The sequence below is a fragment of the Equus quagga genome, chromosome 13 (assembly GCF_021613505.1).
Source record: "Equus quagga isolate Etosha38 chromosome 13, UCLA_HA_Equagga_1.0, whole genome shotgun sequence".
Lineage (NCBI taxonomy): Eukaryota > Metazoa > Chordata > Mammalia > Perissodactyla > Equidae > Equus > Equus quagga.
In genome coordinates, this window is record NC_060279.1 from 82,377,133 (window position 1) to 82,388,741 (window position 11,609).

The window sequence follows — 11,609 nt, forward strand, 5'->3', positions numbered from 1 at the left end:
AGATTTCTGATGACATCCCAGCCAGTTTGGTTTGGGTCAAGGGCATGGTAACCTTCAAGCATAAGGTCTTGGCTTCTCTAAAGCAAATTCTGGACATTCCCCATGATTCCCCATCACCTCATGATTCCTTTCCCACTTGCGGGATGGGAGTAGGGGAAAATACCACGTAATGTTAGCTATGCTTTCAATTAAAATTTAAAATATGCTGTGGAAATTAACTGAAGAAAAGAGACGCCCTTGTGAAGAGTGTTTTGGTCCATCAAAAATTACTGACTGCTTACTTGAGCATTTAGGTTTAAATATAAACCTAAACTCATTTAGGTTCAAATATATCCTACATTCTGTTTTTCTTTACCTCACTTATTCCATTTCTTTCACCATTGTTTTTACCTTTCTATAGATTATTTATAATCCAAATTTTTCTTCTTCTAGTTTGAAAAGTATATACTCTGATCCTATTTATTATATTTAAGCAAAAGTTAGAAACGATACATTAGAGTGTAAGGTTATAAATTCATTTAGTTCTCACTTGGAAATATAAACGGTTTAGAACATTAAGCAATTAGCCTCCTCTCAATGTAAATGTTCTGAGGTTATGCATGGCAATTCCATCCTTTTAACTCCAGAAAGAGATACATTCACGTTTTACACAGATAATGAGCAGTTACTTTAGTCAAAAGATGCCCCTCTCTCTCTATCCTCATTTCTTCTCTAATCGCAGACCTTTCATCTGGGATCAGTCTTCTTTGGACTTGAATATTATGTTTAGAATTTTATTTTCTGTGGGTTTATTTTCCATTACATTCATCATTTTTGGCCTCAGATAGTCTTATGTCACATTTTGTTAAAAGATCTTTTGACTACGTATAGAAAGTTAGTTTCACGGTTATTTCTTTTGCACAGGAATGGTTCTTGTGCCCTCCTACTTGCCAAATGACAATTGATAAATCGCCCTTCTTTTCAGATATGTGTAACATACCTAAAAGGAATTAAATACATCTCTGTATACAGAGTACTAAATACTATCTTCTAACAGAGTGCTACTTGCTGGGTTTGACACAGTCACTGATTATACAGGCAGGAAAAATGCTTTCTGTGGTAACCAGAGACACGAGCATTGTCCACGTGCTTCAGAGGCGCCCAACATCCCTACTGTGGGCTCCACGTCGTAGTCCTGTCTGGAGTCTTTTCTCTCTTCTTCCTGACCCAAAATGCTGAGGTTCACAAAACTAACTCTAGAGCTTCAGGCTACTTGTGTTTATCTGATAACAACATAATATTTATTAGCTTCCAGCTATGGAGGTCTGAGTGACATTAATATGTGGTGTGTTCATTTGGATTTTTGGTGAGCATTCCCTGCATAAAGAAACCTAAAATAATGTTTCTAGACGCTTCTGTGATATATTGCATACTACGTTCACCAGAAATATAGGTGCGGCTCCTTTAAGAGGAAACGAAGCTCCGCCTGGTCCTCAAGACTCCAGCTGCCCTTTTCAGGCGCCGCCAGCTATGTGGCTGGGCCCTTGCTCTGGAGACGGCGTAGTACTCCGCAATCCATCGTTGGTGCTGTAGGAACTACATTACCCAGGAGCCTTGGCGGCGCTCGGCCAATGAAGACCCAAGGAAAGGGGCGTTTCCGTTCGTGCGGAAGACAAGGCGGGACTTCCTGTTCCCTTCTTAGGCGGACATCTTGTTTGAATTAGGTTTAATCGGCTAGGTCCGTCTCGGGAATGCAGGTTAGGCCCGAGGTCCCAGGAGAGCGAAAACGCGAGGGAAGGCGTTGTCTCTCCTGAACGGAGGCGGGCCTGAGGCTTGGCAGGGGCGCTGCCAGGGTCACCCGGCCGCTGGAGCCCCTCCTCACACTTGTCGCCCGCCAGCCACTCCCCCTCTGCGCTCCCTCCCCAGTCCACAGGTTCGGATGGCGGCGGCCGTGCGCACGGGCCCGGCGCAGGTGGGTGCTGCGCCCCGGTCCTCCCCTGACCTCCGTCTCTAAATCTTCAAGCCTCGAATGAGGGCCGCCTCGGCTCCCTGCAGTTCAGGGCCCTGTGACCAGACAGTGGGGCGCTGCTGGTTCGGTCCCACCTCTGACACCCAGTACGATGGCATGTGGAAGGACGGTACGGGCAGAGGGGCCAGCATGTGCAGAGGCTCGGAGGTGCGACAGCCGGAGTATTCGGGAAATCTGGGGCCTTTGGTGTCTGACAGAATCAGAGGGTGTGAGGAGTTACACCTGGAGTGTCAGCCTGAGCTGCTGTGCTCTCGTTCTGAGGATGATGGGAGCCGTGGATGGTTCTGAACTGAGGAGGGACACGATCTGAGGGTTTGAAGAGTATTCCATAGATTGCTCAGGGGAGAACAGACTTGGGATGGGAGATGATGAGCACAGAAAGATTGAGACCTAGTCGGAGGTAACACAGCTGTTAGGTGGCCCTGAGGACTGACGCACAGAGGGCAGAGGTCATCCCTGGGTCTTTGTGGCAGGGCAGGTATAGGGGCTAGGCATGAGCCCTTGGGGCTCCTCCGTGGTTGCTTGTCTCTCACAGCCTCCCTCTTCCCACAGGTTCCCATGAACTCAGAAGTAATTATGGACCCTATATAGGTGAGGGGAGGAAGGATGTTCCTGTGTCATCAGTCCCACCCCCAGCCACGTGGTTGTCAGGATTGTAGTGTCATAGAACGCTTTACTTGTATTCTCCCAGGTCTTGAGGCTGAGGACCCTGGGGAACCAAGCCCAGGGTTCTAAGTCGAGGCCAGGCATCATATGGAAGGGTTCCCATTTCTGGTAACCTTTGGAATGAGGTGTGGAAGGTTGTTCCGGCAGAGGAACCAGTGGGTGCAAATACTTGAAGGTGAGACTGAGATGGAAATTTTCAAGAAACTAAAGGTCTCCACCATGTCTGGTGGGAATCAAGAGCGAGTGGGCAGGAATCAGGCCTGAAACGGCCAGCTGATGAGCTAGGCATCTGTTCTGAGGGTGGTGTAGTCACGGGAGGTGTGGAGCAGAGGAGGGAGGTCATCTGATCTGTCTGTCTGGATGCTAAGTGAAGAACAGACTGTGTGGTGAGGGTTGAGGGAGTTATGGTGGAGACCAGACCAGGGAGGAGACTGCTTGAATATTCCAGGTGAGTGGTGGTAATGGACGGGCCAGAGGGGCAGCTGTGTAGATGGGAAAAGTGATTGGATCAGATTTTCAGTGTGAGAGAAAGAGATAACCCCAAGGTTTTCGGCCTCATCAGCTGGAAGGGTAGAGGTTCCATCAGCTGAGATGGGCAAGTCAGTGGTAGAAGTAACTCTGTGTGTATCTCAGGAATTTGTTTTGGTCACGTGAAGATTCTGAGATGTTCCAGAGAACACTGAGTGGAGGTAGCAGGTGAGTTGCTGGACACAGGACTAGAGTTCTCTTTAGGAGTGCAGGATGGAGACATGCAAAAGGTAGAAGATGGTGTATAGGCAGGTTTAGGAGAGAAAATCTACACATCACAACGGCAGTGCAATTAGTGAGCCAGGAAGGTGATGGTGGAGGCCAGTGACTAGGTCGGGGGCCAGGGTTGTGAGACAGAGAGTGATCCAAAAGAGTGATGTGCATGTGTAAAAAAGTATGAACTGATGGTCCCTAGGTCCTGGTATTGGGGGCTGAAGGGAAGAAGGGTGAGCCCAACTTTGGTTGTCTGGTAAGCATGATCTTAGCAACCCAGAAGAACTAGCTGGCAGGAGGTGTATGTAGGGGGTGTTCAGCCCTGCATGCTAGGCCCAGAGCTTAGATGTTCCTTTCTGCCCACTTGCCTGTTGCTGTGGTAATCAAAGGGATCATAAGCAAAGAGTAGACACCTGTGGCACCCAGTTCTGGCATTTCCTCTTGAGTTGAGGAGTTAGGCAGGAAGGAATGCAGGAGGGAGCTGGAGGGCGGGGGAGATGGGTATCCTTGGGAGAGACGTCCTCATGGACTTGGCTGTCCCCGTTGTGGCAGGGGCAGGTGAACTTTGAGGATGTGTTCGTGTACTTCTCCCAGGAGGAGTGGGGACTCCTTGATGAGACTCAGAAGCTCCTGTACCGCGATGTGATGCTGGAGAACTTTGCACTGATGGCCTCGCTGGGTAAGGCTGTCATACCTACCCCAGTGTCCTGGACTGGGCTCCGCCCCTCCCCCATTTCCCAGGGGTGGCACAGCCCTTCCTGTATTAGAGCCACGGATACTGTCTCCCTCTCAGGTTCCTTGGAGTAGATGCTGTGGATGCCAGGCATGAGCTGTGTCCACTGCCACCTCTGACTCCTGAGCAGTCCTAACAGCTGCTGCCCTGTAGGCTTGCATGGATGGATCCAGGACTGAGGCATCTTACAGTCAGCCAGTGGATCATATCCAGCTTGTCCTCTCCCTGACTGAGTGCCTCTGTCCAGATCCATGACCCCTGTGCTCCAGGTTCTGTCCCCTTCCTCTTGCTGACACTTCTGATGGTCTGCCTCTGTCAGAAATTGCAGGGACCTTTATGGTCACTACTTTTTGGGACCCCTGGGCTATTCCTGCAAAACTCTACTTTGAGGTTACTTTTATAATATTTAATTTTCTTCTCTGAGGGGTGGGTCACTCAGACCAGTGCTGACCATTTGCTTGTCTTGTCTTTTCCTTAGGAAATGCATCTTCCATGTCCCGTGAGGTCACCCCACTAGAGCTGGGCAGTGAGCTCTGGGTCCCTGACTGGGTGGATGGGACTCCAGCCATGACCAGAGAAGCTCAGCATGGGTGTGGCCCTGGTGAGTGGAGGCTGGGGGAAGATGTGATGTCGGGGCTGGGTTCCAGTCATTCCCTAACCTCTCTGTGCCCACAGTTGTTTTAGTGCCAAGGCCACTGGCCACACTTCATTTCTGTCTTGACTTTCCCATTTACACACTTGTCTTTTGTGCTCCCCAGTTTTGGCCTCTGGCTGTTCCCCAGTTCTGCCTCCACATCTCACCTAGTCCTCCCCACCGCTCCCTCTGCAGTGCTCTCCAGCACTGGAGCAGACTTAATGTGCAATCAGATGTGCACATATCCCAAATAGTCCTTAAATACTAGCTATTCAGGGAACACACCCTCCTGCTCAGCTGTCACCTGTCCCCAGCAGCCAAGACCTCACTGAAATCCCTTTGTGGATGACTCCATTGGAGACCCTGGCTCTTTCTGGGCTGTACCCCACATTTGTGTCCTCTCCCAGTCAAGGCCTCTTCCATTCTGTGACCTTTAGATGCCAACTACTGCATAGCAGCCCATTATTCAGCCTGAGCTCTGGCCTCTTGTCCTGACAGCAGTCCCATGACCTTGGTCTTAGTTCTATTAGATAGACACATGTACTGAGACTGCCCCCTCCCACCAGTGTCAGTTTGTATTTCACCAGCATTTGTCTGCCTTCAGGTTGTTGGCGTGGAATGGAGGATGAGGAGATAGCTTTTAAACAGAACATTTCTGTAGGAATGTTGCAGACCAGGACTCCCAAGGAAGGCCATTCTATCCAGAAGGCCCACACCTGTGAGACATGTGGCCTGGTCTTGAAAGACATTTTGCACTTGGCCGAGCACCAGGAAACACACCCTGGGCAGAAACCTTACATGTGTGTGGCATGTGGGAAACAATTCTGGTTGAGTACAAACCTTCACTACCAGAAGCAGCACAGTGGAGAGAAACCCTTCAGAGGGGACAAGGGTAGGACCTTTCTTGTGAACAGCTTCCCTGTCCAGCCAGTGAAGATGTCTTTTATGACAGGGGAGGGTTGTAAGGACTTCCCAACTAGCTCAAACATCTTCCAGCACCATGCCCCTCACAGTAAATGGAAGCCACGCAGTAACACCAAGTGTGCAGAGGCCTTTCACGGTGGACAAAGGCATTACAAATGTAACGAATGTGGGAAAGTCTTCAGCCGCAAAGACTCACTTGTTCAGCACCAGAGAGTCCACACTGGAGAAAGGCCTTATGAATGCAGTGAATGTGGGAAAGCCTTCAGCCGCAAACCCATACTTGCTCAGCACCAGAGAATCCACACTGGAGAAATGCCTTATGAGTGTGGCATCTGTGGGAAAGTTTTTAATCATAGCTCCAACCTTATTGTACACCAGAGAGTCCACACTGGAGCAAGGCCTTACAAGTGCAGTGAATGTGGGAAAGCCTACAGTCACAAATCCACACTTGTTCAGCATGAGAGTATCCACACTGGAGAAAGGCCTTATGAATGCAGCGAATGTGGGAAATACTTTGGTCACAAATACAGACTCATTAAACATTGGAGCGTTCACACGGGGGCAAGGCCTTATGAGTGCATCGCATGTGGGAAGTTCTTTAGCCAGAGTTCCGACCTTATTGCACACCAAAGAGTTCACAATGGTGAAAAGCCCTATGTGTGCAGCGAGTGTGGAAAAGCCTTTAGCCACAAACATGTGCTTGTTCAGCACCATAGAATTCACACTGGAGAAAGGCCTTATAAATGCAGTGAATGTGGGAAGGCTTTCAGGCAAAGGGCTTCCCTCATCAGACATTGGAAAGTTCACACTGGAGAAAGGCCTTAGAATAGCAGGAAATATGTCATCTCCTTGTTCAACATAGTGACTGACGCCAGAGAGAAGCTTTCAGAGGAGCCTTCATGGGTAGGCGTCAGCTGGAAGTTGAACCTCATACGTTTAAACACCCGCGCTGGGAAGATTCTTCTGAGTGCCAGCTATGTGGGAACGTTTCTGGAGCGATGGTGCACTTTGTAACGTGCCCAGGACCCTTTCCAGAATTATATCACTGCCAGCATCTCTGAAAGATGCCGTCTATTTGCACAATGGCAGGTTGTTATCCCACATTGTGTGTAAGTCACCCCAACATGCTTTGATAGGCAGACCTCTGCTCCTCCTCCATTCCCAGAGGGAATCATCAGTAGCCTGAGAAGATCTTCACTCCTTCCTGCTCCCCCAACGTGTTTAAGCACGGACATGACCCAGTTTGGGCCAGGAGGATGCAAGCTTTGTTTTGCTGGCTGCTTGCGGAGAGGGTTTCCATTTTTCATGGACTGTTGGTCTCATGTGGCACTTGTGATGGATTTGTCCAGGCTCCAAGTCACCTAAGTTGGGAGTTGCCTGCCTCCTATTGCTCTGCTTTTGCAACAGATGCCTTAGTTTTTAAACTGTCTTTAACCTTGAGGGTTCTGTTCACTTGTTGGATTGGGTTGAGAACAGAATTGGGCTCTGCCAGCATGAAGGGATGAACAGCTTTTGTGAGAGCTCCAGCTCTTGGGTCTCAGAGGCGCAGAGAACAGCTCTCATTCTAGTTTCAGTCAACTTGCATTGCTGTTCAAGAGCTGTGGGCTGTGACCTGTATGCCGAGATTATTTGTGTGACCAAGGTCACCCTGAGCAGTGGGCATTGTGACACCTCTGGTGTATCCAAAAGCAGCATGAATTGGGTCCTTTGTTCCCAGGGGATGTTTCATATTCTCCAGCTCTCTTGAGGAGAACTTGATCCCCTGGGGCCTGCCAACATCCCTGAAATCTGTTATTCGGCAGGAAGATGTCAGTGTCCCCTTAAAGGACCAGGTAGGAGTCATAATTGGTACAGACACTGATTAGTAGGAATTTGGGAGCCTGCAGCCAACTGTAGGGAATGTGGCTCTTCTAAAGGTGGATCCGCAAACGTTTCCGTCACGATGGCTTTGGTGTGAGGGGGTTGCAGAAATTCTCGGGACTCCCATATTTGTGTCTCTTTTATAGCTACAGTCACTGTCAGAGCAATCAATCTAAACATTTTCTTCAATAAATAGCATATATTTACAGTGTACAGTTTGATAAGTTTCAATACGTTTGCACCTGTGAAACCAAGTTTTCTGATTCCCTTTATGATCCCTTGCCCTCTCACTTATTCCCGGGCAACTGCTCATCTTGCTTCTAGTTGCTGTAGGTTTGTTTGCATTTCCCAGAATTTTATTTATAAACATGTAGGATAATTTAATCTGTACTCATGCATCTGGTTTCTTTAACTCTACTTAATTATTTTGTGATTCATCAGTGTTCTGTGTATCAGTAGTTCATTCCTTTTCATCCATACTTTTCTGAAAGTATTTCATTTTGAGAAATAGTTCGAAAGCAATTGATCCAGGAGAGAACTCGCACAAGAAGCCACAGTATCTGTTATAACTTTAACCTGGTGCTATCATTTTTTACTTATTCTGTGGGTAACAGACTCATCCTGGTACACGGTGGAAGGGGCCTCCATAACAGTGAGAGTAGAAGGAGGTAGTGATTTGTGGGATGGGTTCTTGGACACTGGTGACCACAATCATAGTCATTTTTCTTTTTCTTTACCTTTTTAGTCTAATGATGAATTTCATTGACTGATTTTCAAAAGTTAAAACAATCTTGCAATTCTGAGGTAAACCCTATTTAGTCATGATATATTGTTCTTTTTATGTATTGTTGGATTTTTAGTTGCTGGTTTTTTTCTTTTTAGAGATTTTTGCATCTCTGCTCATAGTGGATGTTAGTCTAATTTTTTTTAATGCCTGGGATTGGTTGGCATCAGCATAATGCTGGCTTTACAGAATTAGTTAGTTGAGTGCTCCCTGCTCTCTAATTTTCTGGAAGATTTTGTGAAGAGTTGATATTATGTCTTCCTTAGTTGTTTGGTTGAATTCACCAGTGAAGTGTCAGGACCTAGAGTTTATTTTACAGGAGTGTTTCTAACTAAAAATTTCAATTTTCACAGGGGATATAGGTCTATGAAGTTAACCTTTTTTTCTTCCTAGAGTGAGCTTTGGTGGTTTGTGTCTTTCAAGGATTTTGTTCATTTTATTTAAGTAGTCACATTTTTCCTACTGTTCACTTACTATTTTAGTACCTGTAGAATCTGTAATTATACCACCTTTCTTATGCCCGATACTGGTAATGTCTATATTTCTCTTTTTTCTTTTATCAGAAGTTTATCAATTTTATTGATCTTCTTAAAGCACTTAGTTTCATTGATTTTTCTATTTTTCTGTTTTCTATTTCACTTTTTTTTTCCATTTTGACTTTTACCATTGCTTTTTGCTTTTATTGAATTTCATTTCTCTTGCTATTTTTTAACATGGAGGCTGAGATCCTTCATTTGAAACCTTTTTTTTTTCCTAATATAGGTGCTTAATACTAAAAGTCATCCTGTAAGAACTGCTTTAGTTGCCTCCCACAAAACTTGATAGGTTTTTTCATTTTAATCAAGTTTAAAATATTTTCGTTTCTTTTTAAATTTCTTCTTTGACATGTAGCTCTTTTTAGAAATGTGTTATTTCAAATATTTGGGATTTTCCTTATCTTTCTGATAATTGATTTCTAATTTAATTCTATTGCAGTCAAGTGCATGCTTTATGACTTGAATTCTTTACATTTATTGAGACTTGCTTTATGGCCCAGAATAAGGGCTATCTTGTGTTTCATGTTAATTTGAAGTGACTGTATATTTTGTTTGGTGGAGTGTTCTATAAAATGTCAACTAGGTTAAGATGGTAGATAATGTCTAAATTTTCTGTTTCCTCAGTGATTTTTGGGGAAGGGTTCTATCAATTATTTGAAGAAGATTATTGACATCTCTGAGTATAATAGTAGATTTGCCTATTTCTCTGTGTAGTTCTGTCAGTTTTTGCTTTATTTTGAAGTCTTTTTATTGGTTGAATAAACATTTCCTGCTCTTATGTCCACTTAATGAGTAGACCTCTTTACCATTAAGAAGTGGCCCTCTTTATCTATAGTAATATTCTTTGGTCTAAAATCTATCTTGTCTGAGACTGTTGTCTTTTAGTGCTGTTGTAGTGATACTGTTCACATAGTGTAATTTTGATTGAACGCTCAATTTTGCCTTAATTCTAAATATTTTTAGGTGGAATTATCAAAGCATCGATTTTAAGGCTAATTTCCCTCCCACTGCTGAGGCACAACCATTCTATATTCTCTACCTGATGATTCATGAGGTTTCCCACTTAAACTGGTTGGGACAAGCACTATTCCATGTTCTGCATTACCCTTGGAAATTGTTCCATCTAATCCTTTTCGGTGTGTCTTTGCCCAGCCTCTGGTGGTTTCATATGTGCATGTACAGATTACTGCTCAGCTGAATACTTGAGGATGACCCTCTGTATGTCTCCAAAGTTTTCTGTCTCCTGTACTGTGCTCTATGAACTCCAGCCACCTTGGCAGGCCCAGACTCCAAGCTCAATCTCCTTAACTCAGGGACAGTCATGTGGTTCACATCACTTGTTTGCCCTCTCTGATAGCTCACTGTTTGCTTGATGTCCAGTGTGTTGAGAGTCAGTTTCATATACTTTGTTGATTATTTTTTCAAGAAAATCTATCAGCTCCCTAAAGAAGACACCCTGAATAAATTAGTAAAATTGATAACAGGGCCTGGCCCCATGGCCAAGTGGTTAAGTGCGTACACTCCGCTTTGGCGGCCCAGGGTTTAACTAGTTTGGATCCTGGGCACAGGCATGGTGCCGCTCATCAAGCCATGCTGAGGCAGCATCCCACATAACACAGCTAGAAGGACCTACGTCTAGACTATACAACTTGTACTGGGGGGCTTTGGGGAGCAGGAGAAGAAAAAGAAAAAAAAAGATGGACAACAGATGTTAGCTCAGATGCCAATCTTTAAAAAGAAAAAAAAAACCTGATAACAATCTCCAGCCACATCAGGAAAATAAGGTACAGACATCACATACTACAAATATGAGTAAGGAAAGAAGGTATAGCACTAGATATTTTTGAAACATGTAATGGCTAATGTGTAGTTAAGTGACTCTTTCCCAATAAATGGAAATTTGGAGGACAAAAACTCATTGAAAGATACCAACTAACCAGCCTCACTCAAGTAGAAGTGGATAATCTGAAAAATCCTTTGTCCAATACACACATTTAATTAGTGTTTCCAGATTGCTAGTAGTGCTCATCTGTGGATAAATGTAAGGAGCCTTCTCACTAAAAACTTCAGACCAAGATGGCTTCACTAATGAATCCTACCAAATATTTAATCAAGACATAATTAAGATTCTATCAACTCTTCCAAAAAATAAGTAATAATGTATGGAACACTTCCCAACTAATTTTATGAAGCCAGTGTTACCCTGCAGCAAAACCAGGTAATGATATTAAAAGAAAATTACATGGGCTGGCCCTGTGGCCGAGTGGTTAAGTTCGCGCGCTCCGCTGCAGGCGGCCCAGTGTTTCGTTGGTTCGAATCCTGGGCATGGACATGGCACTGCTCATCAGACCACACTGAGGCAGCGTCCCACATGCCACAACTAGAAGAATCCACAACGAAGAATATACAACTATGTACCGGGGGGCTTTGGGGAGAAAAAGGAAATAATAAAATCTTTAAAATATATATATATATATATACGGGGCTGGCCCCGTGGCCGAGTGGTTAGGTTTGCGCGCTCCGCTGCAGGCGGTCCAGTGTTTCGTTGGTTCGAATCCTGGGCGCGGACATGGCACTGTTCATCAAACCACGCTGAGGCAGCATCCCACATGCCACAACTAGAAGGACCCACAACAAAGAATATACAACTATGTACTGGGGGGCTTTGGGGAGAAAAAGGAAAAAAATAAAATCTTTAAAAAATATATATATATATATATACT

At 45.2% G+C, this 11,609-nt stretch overlaps 1 protein-coding gene across 9 annotated transcripts; it reads left to right on the top strand.

Moving 5' to 3' along the window:
• Positions 1–1,698: 1,698 nt before the first annotated feature.
• Positions 1,699–10,408, top strand: LOC124249894 (zinc finger protein 772-like). Of its 9 annotated transcripts, XM_046681420.1 has the most exons (6): positions 1,699–1,951; positions 2,561–2,599; positions 2,700–2,849; positions 3,968–4,094; positions 4,627–4,749; positions 5,387–10,408. In XM_046681420.1, exons 4-6 carry the CDS (start codon positions 4,061–4,063, stop codon positions 6,529–6,531), a joined length of 1,302 nt encoding a protein of 433 aa, XP_046537376.1. In that variant the 5' UTR covers positions 1,699–1,951; positions 2,561–2,599; positions 2,700–2,849; positions 3,968–4,060; the 3' UTR covers positions 6,532–10,408. The 9 variants fall into 9 exon arrangements, with proteins under 9 accessions (XP_046537376.1, XP_046537375.1, XP_046537372.1 ...); XM_046681419.1 differs by having other exon boundaries at positions 2,561–2,849; XM_046681423.1 differs by lacking the exon at positions 1,699–1,951 and adding an exon at positions 3,308–3,370 and having other exon boundaries at positions 2,166–2,849.
• The last annotated feature ends 1,201 nt before the right edge of the window (positions 10,409–11,609 follow it).